The sequence below is a fragment of the Vipera berus genome, assembly GCF_964194415.1.
Source record: "Vipera berus genome assembly, chromosome: 2".
Taxonomy (NCBI): Eukaryota; Metazoa; Chordata; class Lepidosauria; order Squamata; family Viperidae; genus Vipera; species Vipera berus.
In genome coordinates this window covers 142,936,240-142,961,949 of record NC_138203.1, presented here as the reverse complement: position 1 = coordinate 142,961,949, position 25,710 = coordinate 142,936,240, and the positions used below count along the sequence as shown (strand labels likewise).

Below are 25,710 nucleotides of genomic sequence, written 5' to 3'. Positions count from 1 at the left end.
GCTGTATTGGCTACCGGTTGCCCTCCGGGTGAGATTCAAGGTGCTGGTGATGACCTATAAAGCCCTAAATGGCTTGGGTCTGGGATATTTGAGGGAACACCTGCTGCCGGCATCAAGTTCCCTTCGTCCAGTGCGCTCACACAGGGAGGGTCTTCTCAGGGTGCCGGCGGTAAAAGACTGCCGGCGGATAACACCCACGGGGAGGGCCTTCTCTGTGGGTGCGCCTGCCCTCTGGAACCAGCTGCCGGTGGAGCTTAGGACTGCCCCCGACCTTCGTTCATTCCGCCGGGACCTGAAGACCTGGCTCTTTGAGCTCTCCGGCCCAGGCTGAGAATTTTTAACTGGGGTTTTTATTGTTTAGGGATAATTTAATCTTTTTTAATTGTTTTTAACTTTTGTATTGGTTTGGTTTTAAATACCCTGTAAACCGCCCTGAGTCCTTCGGGAAAGGGTGGTATATAAATCTAATAAAATAAAATAAAATAAATAAAATAGATATAGGGCAGGGGTCCCCAACCTCCAGTCCGTGGACCAGTACCGGGCCGCGGCATGCCAGCAACCAGTCCGCACAAACAAGCAAAGCCCCATCCGCGGGATGCAGGCAGCACACAAAACCACGCCCCCTCCGGTCCATGGAAAAACCTCTCACCACATTACTGGTCCCTGGCGCCCAAAAGGTTGGGGACCTCTGATATAGGGTCTCCAGCTTTAGCAGGCTGTTGGACCAGAAGACCTCCAAGGTCCCTTCCCGCTCTATTCTGATTGATTGATCTTTACCTTAATTTGTCAAACTCGCACTCTTCCTCTGTTAGTGAGAAACAACAAATCTCTTGTTCTTATAGGTTATTAGTTATTAGTTGTTGTTGTTGTTATTCATTAAATTTGTGTGCCACCCATCTCGCCCATTCTTAGGTTATTTTGATTCTGTTTCCATAGGGGGCGATTATCTCTTACGAACTTTCAGCCAGTTTAAACCGCACAGAGAGCTCTGCTTATCGGGTGAACTAAAACATAAACGAATACGTAATATAGGGCCTGCTAACGTTGTACATACATGTGCAAACAAATACACATGTGCCACTTTCTTGGTCAAATTAGGAACTGCGTGTATGCAGAGCCCCGATACTGGGAACATACCTGATCCAGCTGCTTTTGGATCTTGCTCTGTTGCTCAGTTACTAGCTTCAGCTTTTCCGCGTCAGCCTCAGGGAACTCACGACCGGCTTTTTTAGCTGTCCGCTGCTTGGCACACAGGGCCTTGCGGGACTTGCGGTGCACCCCAATTTGCTCCTCCAGCACCTTTAGCTGCATCTGGAGAAGCTGCTGGGTGTGGAAAAGCCACTCTTCGTACTGGCGCTGATCAGCCTCATCTGCAGGTGGAAACAGAAGACAAGGATTTTGGGTAGCTGGAAAGCCACGCCTGGGAATCACACCTTGCATGGGGTGGGGGGGGGGAAAGAAAAGCGCTAACATCTGCAGCAAGTCAAGACCGAACACTGCAGGAAGCAGCACAGGATAGGTATTATTTGCTGGTTTGATAGTAAAATCTTCAGGGTTTTTTTTTCCTCTACTTCAGATTTTTGGGATTTTTAGGGTGTGTGCAAGGAACGGTAAGAGACATGGATAAAGAAAAAAGCACTGAGCAAATATTACTGGGACTATTATCTCGGGATCAGAAAGAAGGAACGCAAAAGCTGTATTATGCGCTACTACTGCTGCCTCCATCATATTAACATTGTTATTAATATTAATGTTATTAGTTACAACATGGTCTCCTGAATGACAATAACCTGGTTTACATGGTGCATTGTAATAAAGCCTACATATCAAACTACAGTGGCAGATTTCACACATTACACTAAGTCAGAATAGCATATCTGTGGGTAACTAAGGCACCCCAGAAACATCACAAGGTATTAGCTGTCCTTAAAAGTACTTATTTGTATTGGCAAACAAACTACTTATTCAATAGAGCTAAAGACGACAGGCATTTCTCTTCCTTTTCTCAGCAGGCCAACTAGCATTCAGTAAGTGCTTTTAAAAGCTATCTATCAATTGTATGTAGACTAAAAAAGAAAATATGACTGAATGACATCATTTTCAAGGTGGCATATTATTTTTCAGCAAACTTCAGCCAGTTTTTAAAATATTCACAGTCTGTTTTTATAACAATTGGGGACACATTAGTGTGAGGGGAAAAATTATTTGATCCCCTGCTGACTTTGTATTTTTTATTTATTTTATTTATTTATTATGGGACTTATATGCTGCCCTATCTCCCAGAGGACTCAGGGCGGCTAACAACAATAAAAAACCAGCAGTACAAAAGTTAAGAAAAAATTAAATAACAGCCCCAAATATTAATTACACAGTTAAAATTAAAACTTTTGCCCACTGACAAAAGAAATGATCAGTCTATAATTTTAATGGTGGGTTTATTTTAACAGTGAGAGACAGAATAACAATAAAAAATCTAGAAAAACGCATTTCAAAAAAGTTATAAATTGTTTTGCATTTTAATGAGTGAAAGAAGTATTTGATCCCCTATCAATCAGCAAGATTTCTGGCTCCCAGGTGTCTTTTATACAGGTAATGAGCTGAGATTAGGAGCACTCTCTTAAAGAGAGTGCTCCTAATCTCAGTTTGTTACCTGTATAAAAGACACCTGTCCACAGAAGCAATCAATCAGATTCCAAAATCTCCACCATGGCCAAGACCAAACAGCTGTCCAAGGATGTCAGGGACAAGATTGTAGACAAGGCTGGAATGGGCTACAAGACTATCGCCAAGCAGCTTGGTGAGAAGCTGAAAACAATTGCTGCGATAATTCGCAAAACGAAGAAACCCAAAATAACTGTCAGTCTCCCTCAATCTGGGGCTCCATGCAAGATCTCACATCATGGAGTTTCAGTGATCATGAGAACGGTGAGGAATCAGCCCAGAACTACACAGAAGGATCTTGTTATTGATCTCAAGGCAGCTGGAACCATAGTCACCAAGAAAACAAATGGTAACACTACACCGTGAAGGACTGAAATCCTGCAGTGCCTGCATGGTCCCGCTGCTCAAGAAAGGACAACTTCCACCACATCAAAGGGATGATGGATGGGGCCACGTACCATAAAATCTTGGGTGAGAACCTCCTTCCCTCAGCCAATGCATTGAAAATGTGTTGTGGATGGGTATTCCAGAATGGCAATGACCCAAAACACACGGCCAAGGCAACAAAGGAGTGGCTCAAGAAGAAACACATTAAGGTCCTGGAGTAGCTTAGCCAGTCTCCAGACCTTAATCTCATAGAAAATCTGTGGAGGGAGATGAAGGTTCGAGCTGCCAAATGTCAGCCTCGAAACCTTAATGACTTAGAGATGATCTGCAAAGAGGAGTGGGACAAAATCCCTCCTGAGATGTGTGCAAACCTGGTGGCCAACTACAAGAAACGTCTGACCTCTGTGATTGCCAACAAGGGATTTGTCACCAAGTGCTAAGCCATGTTTTGCGAAGTGGTCAAATACTTCTTTCACTCATTAAAATGCAAATCAATTTATAACTTTTTTGAAATGTATTTTTCTGGATTTTTTGTTGTTGTTATTCTGTCTCTCACTGTTAAAATAAACTTACCATTAAAATTATAGGCTGATCATTTCTTTGTCAGCGGGCAAATGTACAAAATCAGCAGGGGATCAAAGGATTGTTTTTCCCTCACTGTACATAAAAATGAAGATTAGGGAGTATGCTTCCAAAAATTCCTTTTTTTTCTCTTTAGGATATAGTCCAATTGGGTCCATTATTTCAGAACTCATAAATTTCCCAGAAGATAGCTTAGGATCTGCTGAGAACTGATGTGGAACCTTGAAATGTCAAATGTGGGACATGTTCTGTACCAGCCTGCTACCGGCCCTGCAGAAAAGGCAGGGACAACCCCTTTACAAGAAGGCAAGAGGCTGGAACTAAGCCTGCCAAATTTATTAACATAAAACAGCAAACAGAGCAAAGAGAGCAAACACGAACCATGAAACAGGAGCTATTCAAACGGTTGCCTTCAGCAAACCAGCCCTCCCACACATTCCCCTTTTAAACAGTACAGAGCGTGGCTTCTCTCTGCCTCCTTCCGAGGTGCCCCATTGCCTTCCTCTGTTTACTCCTGATTGACTGCCTCCTGCATCGGGCGTCCTTGAACAGGGCCAGCTGTGGGTCATCTTCATCCACGCTGTCAAGCTCACACAGCTGGGTCTGCGTCGTGACCAGATGGGAGGGGCCTAGCTGAGGGCTCTGTGGAGCCTCAATATTATTCTCAACAAGCTCTCCAACACCCCCCTCCTCCTCCTCTGAATCGTCCGACCCAACTGCCAAACCCACAGGCTGACCCTGAATCACAACAGGACATTTGATTTGTGCTTAGATTGTAAGCCGCCCTGAGTCTTCGGAGAAGGGCGGAATATAAATGGGATTTTTAAAAAAAATGTCCTTCTTATTTATTTCTGAGAATGTACTTTCCACGTACAGCTGAAAGAACTGATTTTAATACAAAAACCAATACAAATAAGAATTATGTTACTAGCCTTTTGTTGTCAACCTTCCACACTCATGAGCAAAAATATTTATGCAGCACAGAAATTGCACTTGGAACCAGAAAGCAATAATTATTCCAGATTAAGCAACCCAAAACAATCTCAGCAGGTGACAGTATTGTATGCAACGTGAGCAAAAAGAGGCTTTGAAGAAAAGCACTACCCGGTTGAACCCAGCCTAGACTGCCAGCTACTCACTGATGACACCTTGAGCAAAGGTTGGAGGGTTTGGACGAGCCTGCGCTGGATCACTGTTGCGTTCCTGCAAGGAATTTTACACTGTAAGAACTATGAGTCATCTTTTTTTAAAAATATTTTACAGTAGCTCTTTCATTTATGCACAAACCACCTCACAATAGATTTTTTTTTAAAAAAACCACCTTCCTCCTCCTATACGTTATTCCTTGAGATAACTTAAAAGTTTAAGCTAATAAACTTCATGGCTAAAAATGAATCTCCGCCTACTATTTTCTCTATAGCAGTGATGGCGAACGTTTTAGAGACCGAGTGGCCAAATTGCAACCCAAAACCCACTTATGTATGGTCGGGTGCTGGGTGGGCATGGCCCATTGGGTGGGTGTGGCCCATTGGGTGGGCGTGGCTGCGGTGGTAACGGCCAACTGGGTGGGAGTAAAAAGTTTAATCAATCAATTCCAACTTTGCAAGATCTTTTTTTTCCCCGCGAGAATTTGAAATTAATTGATTGATTGAACTTTTTTTTTTTGCACACGGCAGCGGAGGCCTAAAGCGAAAAGGTTTTATAAAACCCAGCTTGAAGGCCCAGGATTGGGGCGACGGCACGCATGCCCACAGAGAGGGCTCTGCGTGCCACCTGTGGCATGCATGCCATAGGTTTGCCACCACGGCTCTATAGCATCTCTAGCCAAAACCCTTATTCTCCACTGCCAATTGTTCAGAAGCATTCAGCCTGGCAGGGAGGAGAGATCAAGTGTGGAGTCAGCCTGGAGTCATTGCACAACTGCAAAAGGGCTAGGACCAATAACATTTCCCGCCCCCCCCCCCCAGGTTCCTTGGAGCCCTATGTAATAGCTCCCAAGAAAAGGTTGCCAGACTGGGGGAGATTCCTGTATTATAAAGGCAGAATCAAATAGAGTAGTTAGCTTGAACTCTGCACATGTGTCTGGTTTTGCACCTGACACCCAGTGAATCACCTCAACTCCCCCCAAACCCACCAACAGAAAATCTCACTCACCTGCCCTCCAGTTACAGGTAAAATGTGATTCGTCATTTCGGATGAAGATGAAGCTCCAGCTAACCTCTGAGCCAGCAAAGAGACTTGTTGCCTAGAAGGAGGAAGGATGCAGGGCACAGAACAATTGGAAGATACCACTAAATATAATGAATACAGCTGGTATTAGTCTAGGACTGGATGAGCAACATCTGGACCTCCGTTAAGTTTTTGGACTGCAATTCCCATCTTCCTTCACATATGACCACATTGTCTGGGGCAAATATTTTGTGCTTAATTTTTTGGTTTTTGTCTTTTATTAGATTGTGTTTTAGGTTCTAAGGCTGTTATATCAGATAAAACTTCAATCATAGAAACACTTCAATTTAAAAATGATAGTTGATGCTAAAATTGTAATACTTCTGTAATAGTGTAGTAATTTTTCTATTTATATTAGACAACAAACATTACCATTTTTTTTAAAAAAAACCCAATTGTAATCCAACTAGTGTTCACATTAATTTGGGATGCATATAAGGTGAACAGAAGGACCTGGATCATTGTTTTCAGTCAGTGAAAAAAAAAATCCTACCGAACATATAATGCTTTTATGTTAGCTAAGATGGAGCTGGCTGATTTCTACACTGAGCAAGTTAAACTGCTTTGAGGAGGATAAAGTTAAATTATTGGGAATCCGGCAAAAAATGCTGGCAAATCGTTGGCACATCGAGCGAACCAAAAGAGCGAACAAAATATTTGTTTCCAACAGGATGCTAGCCTTGGTACAGGACCCGTGGGGTGAAGGTGCAGCCTCTTGGCCCCAAGGAAGCAAAAAAGGTGCGAGTTTGGTCACCCGTTTATGAGATTCATGCCCTTCCCGATTGGTGAAAACTTCCGAGGAGGTAACCGCAGTGCTGTGCAGAATGCATGAGGGAAGCAGAAGGGACTGCTTTGTTGGGCCGCTGCATGGTGCGATTCAAAATCGGCTGCCATTTTCCAAGTGGACGCGTGCCGTTCTGATCACCTGGGAAATGGTAGCTGCTTCTGGAAAGGTTACACAGCACTGCAGAAAGCTCCAGAGCTCCCAAGGTTTTCAAAGTGTCTAATCAGTAACATAGGGTGGGTGGGAGGAGGCCCAAGCCCTGCAAGGACCTATTGGGGGAGAAGAGGCCCGTGGAGACCCTGGTGAGGGTGGAGAAAGACCTGAGGGGACCCGGTGGGGGGAGCTAGGCGGGAGAGTACTGCAGCATTTCTGCGGTCAGCCGTAAGGACAAACAACCACGGGAGTGGTACAACAGCTCCGATTTCAGGACTGGTCATAAACAGCCTTTGGGTGGTCTGTCATAACTCTGCTTAACAACCATAAAGCGATTTTGCTTAACAACTAAGCAACCGGTTGGCCGTTAAGCGAGGACTTCCTGCAACAGACTAGGCGTGGGGGACAGATGGCCTTTTTCTATTTTCATTGTTGCAATGTAAACACCTCACCGGAAACCATCGTTAGAAAGCCACTGTCTTTGCTTCCAGAACATCACCACCACCATCATCATCATCATCATCATCATCGTAACAACAACAATCTCTTCAGTAATCAAATGAAAATTAAAAACGCCCTGCTACGAATGACAGAGTAGCCCTTCTCTACTTACTCTGCAGCACAGCCCCTAAAATTTCCAGTTTAGTAGACACCAGACTACTCCATTAACTCAGGCAGGAGAGCTGATGCAAGTCTATCGTTTATCTTTTACATATAAAACTCATTGTTTGAATGCAATAAAGATGAGGAGGAAGCTCAAACTGTAAGCAGCTGCTATTACTGTCACATGGGAGTCCTGCCTCATGACCTTCTGCTCCAACAATGACCCAGTTTTCCGCTTACCTGTTCATGCCTGGAGCAACCCCGATGCTGCCTTGCGCCATGACCTTCTTGATACCCTTTAGAGCTACCATCTTGGCTTTGGCAATGGGATCCATTATGTCCTCGGTAGCAAATTTATCTAGATCTTTACAAGCATATGGGGGACAGGAGGTGGGAGGTTACAAACAGAGAGAAAAGAGACCAACATGTGAGCAGGCTATGCATTGCTCTTATCTTAACATTAAAGCAGTTGGGATCTAATCCATAGTTCACCAAAAGAAAGAGTTAGTTGACTGGAAAACCACCCCTTGCTAAAGACTTGCTGGAAATAATCAACTATAATTCTCTGCTGCCATTTAGTGATCACCTGGATTTTTATTATCTACATACGGTAAACCCAAACAAACATCACCACAAATCCACAGCAGCTTCCGAATATTATTACTAATATGGGAGTGAATTGAACTCACCATATGACAGCTCCAAATTCACAGAGAACTAAGTCTTTAGAGCTAAGATCCCTACCACATGGTAAAGGTAATTTTTCTAAGTCTTCTTTCCTTCATATGTATAAATCACACCTGAATGACATAATATCCTCACTGTACACAGTTACATATAGATATGCCCTATGGAATTTTGATGCACTCCCCAGATGTGTTGCTGCATAGTTCCCAGTTGGCTGGAACTATTTAAATCAGTAGATAGGAGTGATAAGATGAAATTAAAGGCTGATTCGCTCATATCACATTTAAAACAGAATGTAGACACACACGTATATTGCAGTCTTGAACATTTGCTGTTCGTGTGCTTTTCTTAACAGATTAAGAAAAGACTGTGTTTGAATTTAGATCAGGTTTGGCCTGATGAAACTATATTGAAAATGTCATATGATTCAATTCTCCGAATGTTTTCTTTTCAATTAGCCCCCAATTAGTAGAATAACAAATTTTAACTTGCAATTAAAGTAGGACTTGCATAATGGCAATTAAGAACACTGGATATCCTGGTCAAACAAAATGAATAGGTTAATATAGTTCCCAACATATAAGAGAAAGAATGGCAGAACCTAGGGGAGGAGTCAAAAGAGGAATCAGCCTAGAGTCTCTACGTAGCCACAAATGGACCAAATCCAATCCCTCTTGAATTCCATTGATCCTTATCTAATGCCAAGCTAATGCTAACCATTAGCTGAGTAGATGCTTGTGTATAGGCATGATTAATACCATGTTTCCCCAAAAATAAGATCCACCCCCCAAAATAAGCCCTAGCCTGATTTTTTAGGGTGGACCTAATATAAACCCTACCCCCAAAAATAAGCACAAGAGACGGTGAGCACGCAGGGGCTGACGGTATCTGGCACAGCCGCAGCCCTCTGGCCCCTTGGCGCAGTGCAGGTAAATCCAAGCACGGAGGCAGAAGCGGAGGGAGACAGGCAATCCGGACGTGCTGCGCAGCCACATAGCTCGCAGGATTTCATGGCAACACTGGCAGCAGGTGGAGGCAGAGGCACGGGGGGGTGGGGGGTGGGGGGTGGGGGAGGCAGGCAATCCAGGTGGGATGGAGTGGGCAGTGCATCGGGATCGCGTAGCTCCCCCCGCCCCTGCTGCCTCCGCACAAGCCTCCTGTGAGCCAGGGGGCCGCGCAGCACATCTGGATTGCCTGCCCTCCCCCTCCCGTGTCTCTGGCTCCTCCATGCATTTTGTGCCCAGACATGACTGCAAGCAGACAAAGCTTCCAGTCTCCCTCTGGGTAAAAAGTGGTTGGGCGTCTACGGGGCACTTCGGAATGGAGCGGATCACTCCGTTTCAAAGCACCCCATTTGCAAGTAGACAAAGTTTCCAGTCTCCATCATTTCTCCATCCGGGCGAAAAGTGCCTCTGGTCTGGGAAGCCTTGTAAGCCGTTGCGGCCATGGACAAGCAGATGGTGGGAGGGAGCAGGCAGGCAGCTGCAAAATAAGACATCTCCCGAAAATAAGACCTAATGGATCTTGTGGTCCAAAAAAATAAAAATAAAACCCGGTCTTATTTTCGGGGAAACATGGTAATAAACTTTAACTGGAACTTTGCAGCTGGTCCTGATCTTTTGCACGTGACACATACCAGTATCAGGGAAGAAGCTGTTAGCCAACTGCTGTTGCTGCTGTTGCATCACAATTTGCTGAGGCTTAAGTCCCATCATCTGCTGCTGCTGCTGCTGCTGCTGCTGCTGCTGCTGCTGCTGCTGCTGGACACCTTGCATATTCTTCTGGGCTAAGAGCTGCTGTTGGTTCTGTTGGCTGTGAGTTGTCTGCATGCCATGCTGAGCGGTAAGCAGTTGAGACTGGTTCTGAGGCACTGCCAGGTGTGGTGGTAGTCCTTGGTTTTGCTGCGGACCAGCCAGACGTTGTTGTTGTTGTTGCTGCTGCTGCTGATGCATCAGTTGCTGGTTGCCCACCATGCCCTGTGGTCTAGCCACAATGCTCAACTGAAGCTGCTGCTGAGGGCTTACTAGCTGCCCATCATGAGGTTGGGAAGGGGGAGCAGAATGTGCCAAGACAGTGTGGGACTGGAGGTGCTGGGAGCCCCCTGGCATTTGGGCAGACATCTGCTGCTTCTTCTGCAGTTCCTTCTTTTCATGTTCTAGCAGATCTTCAATCAGAAGAGGGAGCTCACTGGCCACCAAGGAGCTTTCCATTTTGTCCAGTTCATCAGCCGGAGAATGCTGCTGGCTACTACTCAGACTCAAGGGTCCTCCATCTAGCTCAAACTTTTCCAGGATGGAATTAGTGTTGTTGGGCACTGAGACAGGAATAAGTGATGGGCGCGTTTGGGTGCTGTAGAGGACCTTATCTGATATGGGAGGGTGATTGTTGTTGTGGAACTGAGTCATGCCAAGTTGCACTCCGCCAGGACTCATGAGATTCTGGTTGGTTTTTATGTTTACCCCTAAGGTAGCAATCATTTTCTCTGCTCCTTCAGATTTCACAGGCGGCTTCTCTACAGTGCTGGTATTAAACTGGCAGGGCGAGGGCTTTAAACACCCTTCCTCTACCTTGGGTTTGATATCAGCTGGCAGGCTAGCCATTTTGTTGTCCAGCATGTCACTTGGGGCTTTGAAAGATGCAAGGGTGGGAGATGGAGAGACCCTTGCAGAAGATGAACAGGGAACCTGAAGAAGCCCAAGTCCCTCTTTCACTTTGGGAACGTGATCTCTGGGCATTAACGGTGCCTTCTGTTCATCTGGCTTGCCAAGACCAACAGGAGCATCCTTGAGGTAGGGACTTACGGAGGGCTCTTTTTTAAGCTGATCCTCACGTTCAGCCTTTTCGTTGGCAGATTCCACCAACCGCAGATGCTCGTTGAAGATATCCTTCTTATCTCCAGTATCCAATTCTGGGTCTGTATAGGCTAGCAAATCAAACTCGTCCCCGTTTAATAGATCATCAAGGTGCGGGTCATTGGTTTCCAGGTTATCCAGGTTGTCAAGGTCATCGTCACCCTTGGCAACGTCTGGATCAAGGCTTAAGTTGGCCAAGTCGTCATCATCTTCAACAAGATCCTTGTGAGAATCAAAATCGTCATCTAAATCGGGTTCCACTGGGACCTCGCAAGCTAACGGCCTACTGACCAGGCTCAATTGATTCTTGCCAGTGGCTGGGGTAGAATCAACGTTAGTTGAGGCGAGGGGTACATCTTTAGGGACAGACGAAGAGGGAGTTCGAGCTGCGATGTGTCGCACCTCCATGTTACCAGGGGGCAGTATCAACTGGGGAATAGCCTTGGCATGAGAGTGATGATTATTGCTCATCTCTGAACCCTGAAGAGAGGATGAAATAGGGATTTTCTGTGTTTGTAAGCCTTGGTTTCCCAGGACAGAGACCTGCACAGGCATAACGGAAGCTTTCAAAGCCTGATTGGTGCTGTCATTCCCAGGCAGGAAGAATCTGGGTCGAGCCTGCAGATTCTGTTGCACAAAGGGAGGGCCAGCTCCACTTCCTAGCACTCCCTTTGGGATATTGTGCCGCAACTCAATGAACTGGGCTCCCAGTGGGCCAGAGGAACTCTGAAACTGTTCACCAGGGCCGGGCAGGCGTGGAGCCAGGCCTCCCAAAGTCTGTCGACTTAGGTCTTGGCTGGGGGGCTGGGGGAAACGTGAAGAGATTGGGAGGCGCATGGATGCTGCTTGCTGCTGCTGCTGCTGCTGCCACATCTGATGCTGTGTAGGTGGTGTTTGGAAGACGCTGCGGGCATAAAAGGGCTGGCCCGCTGCCGTCACCGATGGCCTGAGAAAGGAGACATTTAAAAAAGAGGTTTAGGTAACCTATTACCAATCCACCCGAAAAGCTATCTGGAGTCGACCCAAACAGCAAGACGGGAAATTTATAAATTTGATAAATAAATGAATACCCTTTATAAGTCCCCCCACCCTCTGGTAATACAATAGCGCCAGGACGGAGAAATCCTCAAAAATAGGGGAGAGTTTTCCCTAGCAGGTGGTATAATAGGCTTGCTTCCGCTAATCAATATCACAGTCTTCATCACGGAATTTCTGTGGCACAATCCTAGGGTGCTTTGGGAAGAATGCATAAAAGTGGGTGGAGTGAGTCACAAACACCTCTTGTTGGCTAGAAAGAGGGTTCTGTTGATCAACGATTGGCCTCTTTTCCTTGGGCCATCTTGCTATTGTGACTGGATTGGCTTTTCTAACCGCAACTAGAGTCTTACCTGCCATTGATATCCATGGCAGAGGGTGTTGCTGCCGGAGGTGGCCGAGCCAGTCGCTCATCCTGCATGTAGGGTGGCTGTACCATCACACCACTGGGCAACTTGCTGCCTCCTGGAGTGCTCCCCAGGCTGCCCAGTAGCCCCTTGTCCTATGGAAAGGAAGAGTCAACATTCAAGACCATTCCTACTTGACAGAACAGTATGAGTTCTGGGGGTCGTCTGTTTCTCTGAGCTTGGTTCTTTTCTCGTAGGCATTTCACTGCCCCAACTAGGTAACATCATCATAGTAGCAGTGTCGATGTTTACCTTGTTGGGTAATGAAACATGTACAAGAAAACAACCAAGCTCAGAGAGCACCAAGCACCCCACAGTTCAGCCCTGACCTACAAATATTCTCTTCTCTTCATATTGAGTTTTACGTAGAGTAAACTACTTTCAGGAAAGTCATAAGGTCGTAGAGTCACCTTATATGGGGAGACGGGCGGCATAAAAAAGTAATAATGTAAAAAAAAGTTTAGCGCAATAAGGACTGTGGCCCGATTGTATTCATTTGAACGTTTATCTCGCCAGATTTAACGCAATTTTAGCATTACAGGTTTAACCCACCAGGGCGGTATCATTTTTTTGGAAAACACTGGACCCAGCAGCACACGTAAAAAGTTATGCACGCAACGGATAGGGCAGATTTAACGACACTGGTGCCGTCTCTGTTCCAGACTGTCAGAAAGAGGACCTCTTTCAGATCTTTGAACGGAATCGGTAGGAGAATGAATGGCAGAACCCGAGGACACGGTGAGAAGGGAGATCAGCCTAGAATCCCTTACACAGCCACAAGCGAACCAAGTCCAACCCCTTCTTGCCTGCTGTCAACCCTTAGCTAACTCTGCCCAGGTGCTGACCGCTAGTTGAGACGATTCCTTACCAATACCAATAAATCAGTTTGATTGGTCTTTCAAGCGTGGATCTTGTCTTTCGTGCCCGACAGAATCCTTTTGGCGATATATCAAAAGGCTGTACGGAAAGTCAGATTCCACAATTCACGGCCCGGCTGAATCCAGGCCTCTCTGTGGCCATGGGCCTACCTGTGCTGACGGGTAAGGAGTCATGCTGCGGCTGATCTGCTCAAAGGCTGGTCCGGTGCCCTCAGCGTTCCAGGAGGACTGGACATTGGTGGCTGCAGCTGCTGCGCTCTCTTTTTCTTGCCTCAAGTTGTTCCTCTGGATCTGCTGACGGATAAGCAACTCCCGGAGCCTCTGACGCTGGTAGAGGACCAAAGGAACAGGGCAGAGGCCGTTATGAATAGCTTGTGCTCAGAAGCCCTTTAAGCAAATCTCTCTTTCTTGTCACCTTCAGGACACACATAATTCTTTACTAGCCTCCTTCACCTCATTGCTACACGCTCGGGTAACAGGATGAGAAAAGAGCCATTGAGGCCCTTCCCGTCTCCTGGTCCATCTACTCTAGTTCCCATAAAACTAGAGTTCAACTTCCCTGCCCCAAGGTAATCAACTTACCTGGCGCTGTTTTTCCATCTCCGTCTGGGTAGTGTTGCTGCCAACGGACCCCTCCTGGCCAGCTGTCAGTTCTTGCAGCTCTCTACTGGGGGGTCCTATTGTCCCCTCCTCCCTCTTGTCACTTGAAGGCATGCCTCCTCGTGGCAGGAAGGACAAAGCGCCATCTTGCTGTGAAGGTGGCGGCTGGGGCAGCACCGATGGAGGTCGTAACGGGGAGACCGTGTAAGAGTCTGGGGTGTTCTTGCTTGGGCCCAGAGGGCTCCCAGCCTGGTGGAAGCCCGGTGAAGAAACGTAGCTTGTGCTTTGAGGTTTGCCGGGAGCAAAATGGCTGTTGACCCCATGGGAAGGAGAGTTCTTGACGGGCTCATTGGGAGGGAAGGTGAACCGCATCTGCGGCTGAGCACCGGGAAAGACACTGGCACCAGGGGAACGGATAAACTGAGACTGCTGGTTGGTCTTTGGGTGGGACTCGGAGGAGGGTGGCGCTGCTGAAAAATTCCCAACTGCCAAGGTATTGTGGGAGACGGGCATCGGTTTGAAGCCAGCGTCTGGAATTTGAGCGCGAGGTGGTTTGTGCAGGGGGGCGAAGGGGTCCCGGGACTGGGGCCTGGAGGGGGGTCGGGAGTAGGGGTCAGGGGACTGAAAGCGAGGCGTGACGGGAGACTGGCAGAAGGCTTCGGTGGAGAGAGGACGGGGAGTGAGAGGGGACTGGGAGCTTGACTGAGACTGTGGGCTGGCAGGTATGCGGGAGAAGGGATCCGAAGGCAACGAACGGGGAGGCAAAACACAGCAGGCCTCCGGGGGCTGGGGTTGAGGCCTCGAGGTCAGTGGGGGCTGGGCATAGGGATCTGGGTAAGGCGACTGCCTGTAGAGATCGGCCTGGCTGGGCGGGGAAGCAGAGAGAGGGTGAGAATCTGGGGGCCGATGCCCTAAGCCCGGGCTTTGTGGCTCCACCTGAGACTGGCGGGGGGTGAGAGGGGCTTTAAAAACATCCGGGGCCTTCATTTCACTGGAGGGAAGAGCACTGGAAGGGGAGTTGCTATAGCTGGAGCTGTAACTAGGAGAGCTGATCCCTGGACCGGTCTCTTCCTTCTTGACATCCAGCCCCTTTTTTTGCTGCTCCCCAAAGGGCGGCGGGGAAAGCAGAAGTGCAGCTCGCTGAGGGCTTCCAGGCACAGTCAAGTTTTCCAGGGATCCAGTAGGGCAGCGGGGCTTAAGGAAGGGGTCCGGCGTGGAGGGCTGATGCCTTGGGGTCCCAGGCGGGGTGGGCTGCAACTCGCCACCTTGCGGGACCAGACGAGGGTTTGGTAGGAGCGGAGATTGTCCAGAGGAGGCAGAAGAGGAAGAGACAAAGCCGCTAGGCACTGTAGGACTCTGGCCCACCAAGGAGGGGGAAGGAAAACCTGGATCTGGTGGGGGGCACGCAGAGGCCATGCCATAGGGCTCGTGCAAAGGCACTTGCACTGGGGGCTGGGCACTGGCGGCAGAAGAGGGAAGCTTGAGGAAGAGCTCGCTGGGCGACTCAATACCCGGCCCGCTTGGCAGGGCTGCAGCGTGATTAATGTAGAGGGGCTGTCCCGAGGCTGAAGCCGCAGAGGAAGGAGGCGGCAATGGCTGAGGGGCGCCAGGCAGCACCCCCGGCTGGGAGGGTATGCGCAGATGAAGGGTGGGGCGCTCAGGCCTTCGCAGCACCTCCACTTTGGTTTGTTTGCTGATCTGGCTCTCCGCTTGCTGTGGAAAAGGCAGAAGAAAGGGCCCCAGAGGGACAAAGGCACCGTCAATGCTAGAAGAGCAAACTCAAAAGGCGAAATGTGAAGAGTTTAAAGCTTTAAGGGATGCGGGAAGCCAGATATTCCTGGGGAGGTCAGAGAGGAAGAATATCTGAGTGGCCTTTGAAAAACCCTTAAGAACCTGTCAGGTGGTCTCCGTTCTTTTTTTCCTCCCTAAATTTGGTTCATGTGTACTGAAAAACAGGTTTCAGCTTTTCTCGACACAGAATTACATGCAACCTTGGCAAGGACGTATCCCATATGGGTACCACGGCACTTCAGGCCTGGTTTCCCCACCTAAATTTCCCTGTCCCAGTTGCAACCAATCTCAGTTCATCTCTCCATTGTCTTACCTACCTTCTGCACCTTGTTGATGCGATGGGCTGCCCGATTATCTTTGGCCTTTTGCTGTCAGAGAAATAAGAATAAGATGAGAGAAGGAAAGCAACATCCCTCCCACACATTCCCCCCCTCCAAAGTCACCCAATGCTATTGAACACGTCACATAACATAATTTTGTTATTTTCAAATCATCTAAATACATAGTATTCTAATACTATGTGAGCCAGTTTGGGCTAGTGCTTAAGGTGCCAGGCTAGAAAGCAGGAGACTGTGAAAGCTGACTGGGTGACCTTGAGCCAGTCCCGTGCTCTCTTTCTCTCTCTGCTCAGCCCACCTCATAGAATTGTTGCTGTGGGAAAAAGAGGAGGAGGAGGAGGAGGAGGAGGAGGAGGCATTGGATGTGTCCAGTGCCTTGAGATATTTGTCAAAATCATAAAGGCAAGATACAAATCAAACGAATAACAATAGGTATGTGCAACATAAAATATGTAACTGTCCAGAGCTAATAGCTATCAATTCAAAACACTTGAAAAAAAGATAACAGTATTTTGTCTCAAAGCTTTTATTTCTCTGGCAATGGCAATAGCACTTGTATACCGCTTCGTAATGCTTTACAGCCCTTTCAAAGTGGTTCACAGAGTCAGCATATTGCCCCCGAGAATCTGGGTCCCCATTTTACCGACCTCGGAAGGATGAAAGGCTGAGTCAACCTAGAGCCGATGAAAATGGAACTGCTGTCAGTCAGCAGAATTAGTCTGCAACACTGTGCCAGCACGGCTCTTAATTATATAGTCACTCTAAATCATATACTTTTAAGTATATAACATCCTTTCGGGATCAAAATCAACTGTCAAAAGCATGGTTTAATGTTTTAAAAATCAGATTATCTGTCTGCATTTAGCAGACAAATCCAGACAAATCTGAATAGGTATTGTGGCAGAGGAGGGCAATAGGGACTATTTCCTTTAACCTCACTTTCTTGCCATTGTTGTATGCAGCAAACGTTCAACACGGGGGGGGGGGGGGAGAGAGAAGGAATCCTGAACAGTTGTTGCCCAGTTGAGCAAATGACAGGGGCTGCAGCTGTCCTCAGAATGGAAGAAAAGAAAGGAAATAAGAAGGTGACAACCCAAAACTGTTCTATTCTGGGTATGCAGAAGCAGAGGAGTCATCCAAGAAATATTAGAATACTACACAAAACATCGAACAAGATAGAACAGGAGAAGCCCTGCTATTTCCCACGGAGCTGATTAGCTTTGGCTACAACAGAAGAGAAGGAAGACCTAACTAGGAATTTCTTTCTGCAGGTCAAACAGGCTTTAAAGACCCTTGGATCACAAATTACAGAATACCGAATAACAAGAGTTGGAAGGGACCTTGGAGGTCTTCTAGTCCAACTCTCTGGTCAAGCAGGAGATCCTATACTATCCTGGAAAAAAACAACGGCTGTCTAGTCTCTTCTTTAAAACCGCTAGTGATGGAGCATCTACAACTTCTGGAGGCAAGTCGTTCCACTGATTAATTATTCTCACTGTCAGGGAATTTCTCCTTATTTCTAGGTTGGTTCTCTCCTTGATTACTTTCCTTCCATTGCTTCTTGTTCTGCCCCCCAGGTGCCCTGGAGGCTGACCCCCCTCCTCTTCCTGACAGTCCCTCAAATGCTGGAAGACTGCTCTCAAGTTACCCCAGTTCTTCTCTTCATTAGGTTAGACATCTCGACTAGATTCGTTAGACCACACTATACCAGACAGCAAATCTTACAAGTATAAAAAGAGAAGGGAAGAAAAAGAGAAAGGAAGGAGGACTAGAATTAGGACTTATGTCTTTCTTTTGGTCAAGGAGTTGCCACCTTGCTCTTTCTCTTCCCTCCCCCCCCCCCACCCAACCTTACTTAGTAATTGTCTTCCCTTTCCTTTTTAATCTTTTCTAGTCCCCCAACCCAAAAATTAGATTATTATAGTTCAAAGAAACCCCCTTTGTTTCAGAGTCTTCGTGTTAATGGTGTCCCTCCGGCTCCTCTGTGTGAAACACTGTCACCAGGATTGTTATTTTGCCTGTCACTCTCTTCATTTATTCATAGAGAAACTCCGGAACTTCATCTGTCCCGCTCCTAAAGCAGCTCAAAGACTGGCACAAGTGCTTTACTTCTATTTGTGAGAAAAGTGCAACAGATTCTTAGAACAAATGATTCTTTTCCCTTCAGAGGCTCATAATAACAATCTCATTTTCCAAGGGTGGATTTCAGCACAGGCTATCTGTTTGCAAGCAAGAGTGGTATTGCCTGAATCAAGGCATTCAGTTTGGAGAAGTGTAAAAAAAATATTAAAGAGGAAACCCTCCAAAAAAGAAAGCTTGGGATATGATGAGAATTAGGAGAAAATGAAATAGGGTGTGTAGTAAAGAGGGAGTAGCTAAACACAAATGCTCTACATACAGCACAACATTCCGTAGTGGTTGTACTAAGAACATAGGAGTTGCACTGATATAAGGATGCCGAGAGTATGCATACCCTCCCCTTAAGAAATCTAATAAATTCTGTTAAATATAAGAGGGAAAAAATAAAGTCTTCTTTTTAAAGCTACACAAAACATCCAATTCAAAACTCATTTTTACACGGGCCACTTACCAAATATGGGGCTTTGTCTGGAGCTGGCACCTTTCGCCAAAGCTTCATAATCTGCTTGCAACGGCTAGACCAGTCTGAAGGCAGAACAACAACAATAAAATTGAAATGAAATGGAAACACTCATATGCCAAGGCCAGGTTAATTTTGTACAGGGATTCTACAAAAACATTTTATCATAAAGCCAGCGTAGGAGTCTACTTAGGGAAAGGTTCACTTTATTCCACCCAGCTAGCAAAATTTTATTCTTATTGCAACACATCTGCCTAGTCTCCCAGTCAGTATCTCCATGATCTCTGCTTATTCTATCTATATATTTTTAAACAGCTTTGTTAAACGCATCTCAGAAAACAAAAACAGCCAGCCCTTTTTGTCAACCCAAGACAACCACAGGATACAACATTGCCTAGTATCCCTCATCACTGGCCATAATCAGCAACATCTGGAGAAAAATAAAATTCTGTATCCTGCTACAGGCAGATAATAAAGGTAAAGGTAAAGGTTCCCCCGCACATGCGTGCTAGTCGTTTCCGGCTCTAGGGGGCGGTGCTCATCTCCGTTTCAAAGCCGAAGAGCCAGCGCTTGTCCGAGGACGTCTCCGTGGTCATGTAGCCGGCATGACTAGACGCCAAAGGCGCACGGAACGCTGTTACCTTCCCACCGTAGTGGTCCCTATTTTTCTACTTGCATTTTTACGTGCTTTCGAACTGCTAGGTTGGCAGAAGCTGGGACGAGTAACAGGCGCTCACTCTGTTACGCGGCACTCGGGATTCGACCCGCCAAACTGCCGACCTTCTGATCGACAAGCTCAGCGTCCTAACCCACTGAGCCACCGCGTCCCTTTTACAGGCAGATAATAGACTGTGCCAACTTTCCTCAATCAGTGGCTTTTAGATGTCTTGGATTTTTAACTGCCATAATGGTACTAGAAGCCCAATATATCTGAAAAGCAACAGATGAGAGAAGAATGCATAAGAAAATGCCATGCAGAAGACAAATTAGGGTTAGAACCACTATCTCTTAGGAGCAATCATAAAGGTAACACAAGGCTTCAGCAGCGAGGCAAGCAGTAGAATTTGTTTCACAGGTTATGAGAAGCACTAACAGTGTGCGTGAAATGGGAAATCTCTTGCTTGGAACCTGGAAACCAATTTTGCATCAACTGAAATCCAGAACACTTTGGTTATTTCAGAAAAAACAAATCTGAAGAAAGCCAGCAGGGCTAGACTGCTGCAGGTCGCACAGCTGCTGCCCATTCTACCACTCCAGGTCTGCCTGCCCCTGCTGAGCTTCCTTGGGCCTTCCCTCAGCTGCTACCTCCAATATCCCAGAACACCATACCCCACAGACCTACCTCCCCAATCTCCCCAGCATGTTCCTTATCCTCCTTCCCTACCTCTGCACAACCACCCCTGTCCAAGGCCTCTTCCCAAATTCCACTGCTCCCCCAACCATTTCTGAAAAAATATCTATCATCAGCTTTTCTGATCACCTTGCTACAAATAGCCATGGAAGGACTGGCTTTTTAACCACCTGGATAAAACTAACATGTAGTAGTGTTTGGACACTCTTCTTTACAAATAATCACATTGCAGAGAACTCAAGATTCATGAAAAATATTCTGAGACCAACACCATAACTAACTCTAAAGTATCATCTCCTAGCAATCCCTTTGATAAAAAGGATATACTATAGAAAGTAACTGGGAAAATGAGATGTGTCATTTGGAAACAAATTTGGGATATGATGAACTAAGGAGAGAGATTTATTTTCCATCTAGTTTATTATCACATAGGAAAAAGTGGTTCAATCAAGGATTTCTTTAGTGGCAACATTAATAGTTCTGTATATATACTAGGACAGGTGACTTCAAACTTGGCCCTTTTGTGACTTGTGGACTTCAACTCCCAGAATTCCTCAGCCAGTGTGCCTGGCTGCGGAATTCTGGGAGTTGAAGTCCACAAGTCATAAAAGGGCCAAGTTTGAAGACCCCTGTGCTAGGAGGACACACAGCTTAAGGACAGCTGATCCAAACTGACAAATGTAGAGCTGTGGCTGGCCCAGGAATTCTGGGAGTTGAAGTCCACAGGTTGAAAATGGGCCATAGTTGCCCCACCCCTGTAGAATAACAACACAACTGAATGAAATTTATTAGCATTTGGCAATAGCAGAGTCACATAATGATAATACACAACAATAATACCAACAAAGGAAGCAGAAGAATCCCAAAGTAAGGTAGTTATGCCCTGCAAATTTATTTGATTCTAGTGGCATTACTTGGATCTTTTGAATCACATAATTTTTGGTTTCTTGAAGACGATGATTGGGATCCCTGAGCTGTTGACTTTGACTTCTGTTGCACAGAAGGCTCACAGCAAAAGGGAAGCATATTGTTCCCATCTCCGCAGGTCTGACAAGAGAGGTCATTAAAAGGAGATGGGCCTCAAACACAAAGGGAAAAAGGGGGAAAGATAAGTAACTCACCTGGATAGTCCTGCTTCAGGCTGGGGAAATTCATGTTGGCATAAAGGACAGGTGAGATGGTAGAAAGCTCTCCCAATTCCTCATCCTTCTCCCAACGTTGCAGGCTCCGCTGGTTATAGGAGAGTCCATCACTTTCCCCCTCTGTGGTGGGTGTAGTTGGTGTGGAAGCTGCAGAGCTGCTGGCCCAAGGACTCTCTGGTTCACACTGCTCAGGGCTGAAGAAGCCACTCCTCTCCCTACACGGAGGTGAGGGAAGACAGGAAAACACAATGACAGCAGGGTACAATGGGGGAAACTGTCAAGGGAGGGGGCTGGGCTGAGCCGAGGTTATCATGCTGTGCATGTAGGTGACTTACTTATTATCAAGAAATGGGGACTGGCAAACTCCAGAGTAAGTCTCCAAGGGTACGGCAGGCTGCAGGGGCCCAAGAGATGTACCACCAGCTATAAATGAGTTTGAGAGACTGAATCAAAAAGAGTTCACATACGTATCACCTAAAAATAAAGTACCATCCAGATATTCTGGTGAATATCACCAAAGTGTGAGCTTAAGCAGGTGAGGTCTTCAAGTCATCTTAAAAATTAAATTTTTTAAAAGTTAACGGGGTCACGGGTAAAAGAACATTTAAATGTGTGCCGTGTACAAAATAGATACCGTATTTTTGCCTTATTATGGGAGAAAGCACATTTATTTGACCGGCTGTCCTAGTACCCTTTATTATTATTATTATTATTGCAGAAAAGCCAAAATATCATTAGGGTAATGAAACGTCTGCAAGGAAACCAGCCAGCTCGGAGAGGACCAGGTGGCCCCTCATCCAAAATACCTCAAGGCAGGTAAGAATCCGTGTTAACACCCCCATCTCGGCATCCCCAGCTCACCTTGGAGAAAAGGCCTTTGGGCAAGCTGGGAGCAGTTCGGATCCCGCATGCCTCTGGCCTCCCCGTCTACCCCAACCGAATTAAGCTGCTGTTCTCGTTCAGCAGAACCCAGAACGTCTTTGAAGAGCTGCTGGACATCCTTGCTCTCCATTTTCGGCAACTCTGTTAAAAAGGAGGAAGAAAGCAAGCCAGGGGTGAAATCAACGGGGCCGTGGAGTTCCCTTGGAGCAAGCTCAGTAAGGCAGGGGATCTGGCCGTCTCCCATCGCAGCAGGCTAAATCACCGGGAAAGTGAGAGGTGAATGGGGAAATGAGGAGAGCAAAAAAAAAAACCAAACCAAAACAAAACAAAACAAAACCAAGAAACGTGGGGAAACGAGAGCACCTGAGACTGATTTTTTTTTAAGCCTTTCGCCAGCAGTCAGAAGGGAAGCCAGACGAGAAACCTAGCTTTCCTTCTCTGCTCCTCTCCACGCGGCAGACCCTTGGCGGGGTGGGTGGGTGGGGACAGTAGGGTCTGTTCAAAGACCCGCCTGACCTTCAGTGGGGATTTTGTCAAGGTCGGAGCTGAGCACCCCCTCCCCCGGGGGTGTGGCTGGGTTCTCGGCACCTGTAGGTTCTGGAGAGGTCTTGGGTACCATCTGCTCTTCCGTGCCTGTAGAGAGCAAGCACACCATGTCAATCAGTACACGGCATCACTCACAGTACGGGCAAGAGGTCTAAACTCTCTATCTTGGAAGGATGGCTTACTCCTTGAAATGAAAGGTTAGCGCCCCCCCCCCCACCCCCCCCACCCCAAGCTGACTGCATCCTTATGGAAACAAGTTGAGCTTGTCGAAGAGTCTGGTCCCAAATCCCCTATAGCAGGGGTCTTCAAACTTGGCCCTTTTATGACTTGTGGACTTCAACTCCCAGAATCCCTCAGCTACCAACGCTGGCTGAGGGATTCTGGGAGTTGAAGTCCACAAGTCATAAAAGGGCCAGGTTTGAAGACCCCTGCCCTATAGCTAGGTATTTAGCAAGCAAGGCTTTTAGAACTACGGATGAGACTTAAAATTATAAATCTCGACGGCTGCTGCTTTACATGCCACCAGGGACTGCTTCGACGCTCCCTCTAGTTACTGTAGATAGTGAAACATGCAACAATACAATTCCTACGCTTTACGTCTTAGGCGCTGCCAACTAGCACTATTGCTGAAAAAAATGTACATTGGAGGCTAAACTGCCCCTGGAGCAGGTTTAAGGTTTTTGATAATAATCTAAGGTCCAAACAATTGTGACAGGAAACTTTTCTTAAAAAGAACTGCCCAGACACTATGGATACCTATTGCCTTGGAAATAAAACAAGGACTGATTGTTACCATTCAGATACTTGTTGGGGAGAGTTTTTATCTTTCTTAGGTATTTTAGTGAGTGTGGGCTTATATGGACAATATGATTTTATGGTTGAGCACTGCAGAGATGTTAAGCATTATCTATCCTTTTAAAAGGAACTAAGAGGGAATAGTTTTGCCTTCTCCTCTAATCATGGTCTAAACCTTTTATGGAAAATTGCCTCCTAGTTAGCATTTCTTGACAAAGTGACACTGATTGTAACCATGTCCAGGCCACACTCAAAAGCTTCCAGCTAAATCTTATTGCACTAGACTAGCAGACAAAGCAGAAGCCTCTCATTCCATTCCCAAGACCTTGGGACAAAATGACAGGAAGGAGCAGCAGCAAATCCATCTTCTTTCGTCTTACATGTCAAAAGAATCCATTTTGTGCTGTCTTTCCATTAATGGTAGCCAATGCTACTGCTACAATAACAAGCACCAACTGTATGAGCTACAACTGTAGTCACAAACTTTCAAGAATCAAGTATAACTACAACAGGTGTTGGATTTAAGCAACGCTATAAGAAACTATTCTATGTCCTAAGCATCTTGAGTGCATGCCACTCCGTTCTATGTCTCTCTTAGTTGGTGGGCTCCAGGCTTTTAAGATTGCAAATTAATCTCTAGATTTGACATCTTAGAGAGAGACCGTGCTTGGGCGTAAAAATTGGGTTCTGGAAATTCTAGTGGCCTAGATGTGCCCTAACTGAAGGTCTTCATGCTAACTTCTAGCAAGGGATGATGCACATGGCACCAGTGTGACTAAGATCGGTAATCTAGGCTCCATCTTCTCGGAATTACTAAGAAGTGTTACTTGAAAACTCCAATAGATCAAAGTCACGATAGGTGGGAGTGATCAGTACATATAGGTCCAGCTACCAATTTCCAGAATATAAGAAAGACTGCAATTTAGAATGTAACAGGAATAAAGAGCAAGAAAACAGATCAATTGAAATAAAAAAAAAAGATATGCTGTGTTTTTTGTGTGAAATTAGCTGAAAAGTAGGTAACAGATCAGAATGAAAGTAATCTGATCCTGTATAGTAGAGCTGATGAATAGCAAGCAAATTGTGGTTGGATGGAGATGATGAGTTCCACAACAAGAGCGAGCTAAGAAGTCTAAAGGATAAACAACAATATATGATATGGTGTTTAGAAGTAAACTAATTTTAGCTATGTTTTTTTTTCCTTATATCTTCATATATTTTTTTGGCTTACTAATTCTTAATTGATTTTTGTGCATGTCACATAACTTTCCTGATTTCCCAAAAGAAAGATGTTTGGGTATGAATTTGTAAGAAATTGTACAGATTAATAAGCAGCAAATATATCAAAGGCAATAAAAATAATCATTTCAAGTATTCTAAAGCGGGGGTCCCCAACCCCGTCCGTGGACCAGCACAGGGCCGTGGCATTCCAGCAACCGGGACATGCAAACAAGCGAAGCCCATCTGCGGGATGCAGGCAGCACGCAAAACCACGCCCCCCCCCTCTGGTCCACAGAAAAAGCTTGTTCCATGGAACCAGTCCCTGGTGCCCAAAAGGGTTGGGGGGGCGCTATTCTAGAGCACAATGCTACGCATACTTATTGAAGTACATAGGTGGAGTGTTATCCCTCTCCCCCCAAAATAACATGGAAATATATCCTGAGGACCAAAAGCCTCCTATGCAATTTTAAAAATCGTGATACCCACTAGTATTCTCAGTCTTGGCATCAGCTGCTTTCAAGTTGCTTTCAGGAGCTGCTGCTTCTCTGCTACTAAGGCATTCATCCCCTGGAGATGGAAAGACAATAAGCTGATCTTTTAGAACAGACAGCTAACGTCCGAATATTGACTTTAAAAATGGCTCCTGGCTTCTGAGGACCAACCATTTCTGCACGGAATAAAAGTTCACTTCACAGCTTGCCTCCACCTATGAGCCTGAGGATATTTTATTTGGCCAATGTTTCTTCAAAATCAAATGAAATTTTCTTCTGAATTCCCAAGCAAATGTATTTAGAGCATGCACTTTTTGTCCTTACTTCCTCCCTCTCCTTCTTTCCTTCCTTCCCTTTCCTCCCTCCCTCCCTTCCTTCCCCACTAGGGATCCAAATCAAAGGAAAAGGTAAAGGTAAAGTTTCCCCCGCACATGCGTGCTAGTCGTTTCCGACTCTAGGGGCCGGTGCTCATCTCCGTTTCAAAGCCGAAGAGCCAGCGCTTGTCCGAGGACGGTCATGTGGCCGGCATGACTAGACGCCAAAGGCGCACGGAACGCTGTTACCTTCCCACCGTGGTGGTCCCTATTTTTCTACTTGCATTTTTTACGTGCTTTTGAACTGCTAGGTTGGCAGAAGCTGGGACGAGTAACAGGCGCTCACTCTGTTACACGGCACTCGGGATTCGACCCTGCCGAC

The 25,710-nt window shown here is 46.3% G+C and overlaps 1 protein-coding gene across 1 annotated transcript in view; it reads right to left on the bottom strand.

Annotated features, from left to right (window-relative positions):
• Positions 1-25,710, bottom strand: part of KMT2D (lysine methyltransferase 2D) — a 124,716-nt gene that overhangs the window by 37,101 nt on the left and 61,905 nt on the right. The window contains exons 25-39 of the mRNA XM_081317957.1: positions 25,010-25,090; positions 22,478-22,594; positions 21,941-22,102; positions 21,415-21,502; positions 21,059-21,294; positions 18,578-18,651; positions 15,967-16,017; positions 13,841-15,571; positions 13,409-13,585; positions 12,327-12,475; positions 9,723-11,884; positions 7,640-7,763; positions 5,785-5,875; positions 4,770-4,833; positions 1,138-1,370 (exon numbers count right to left, since the gene is read on the bottom strand). Of these exons, the coding sequence (XP_081174083.1) occupies positions 1,138-1,370; positions 4,770-4,833; positions 5,785-5,875; positions 7,640-7,763; positions 9,723-11,884; positions 12,327-12,475; positions 13,409-13,585; positions 13,841-15,571; positions 15,967-16,017; positions 18,578-18,651; positions 21,059-21,294; positions 21,415-21,502; positions 21,941-22,102; positions 22,478-22,594; positions 25,010-25,090 (5,540 nt within the window). The remainder of the gene's footprint in view (positions 1-1,137; positions 1,371-4,769; positions 4,834-5,784; positions 5,876-7,639; positions 7,764-9,722; positions 11,885-12,326; positions 12,476-13,408; positions 13,586-13,840; positions 15,572-15,966; positions 16,018-18,577; positions 18,652-21,058; positions 21,295-21,414; positions 21,503-21,940; positions 22,103-22,477; positions 22,595-25,009; positions 25,091-25,710) is intronic.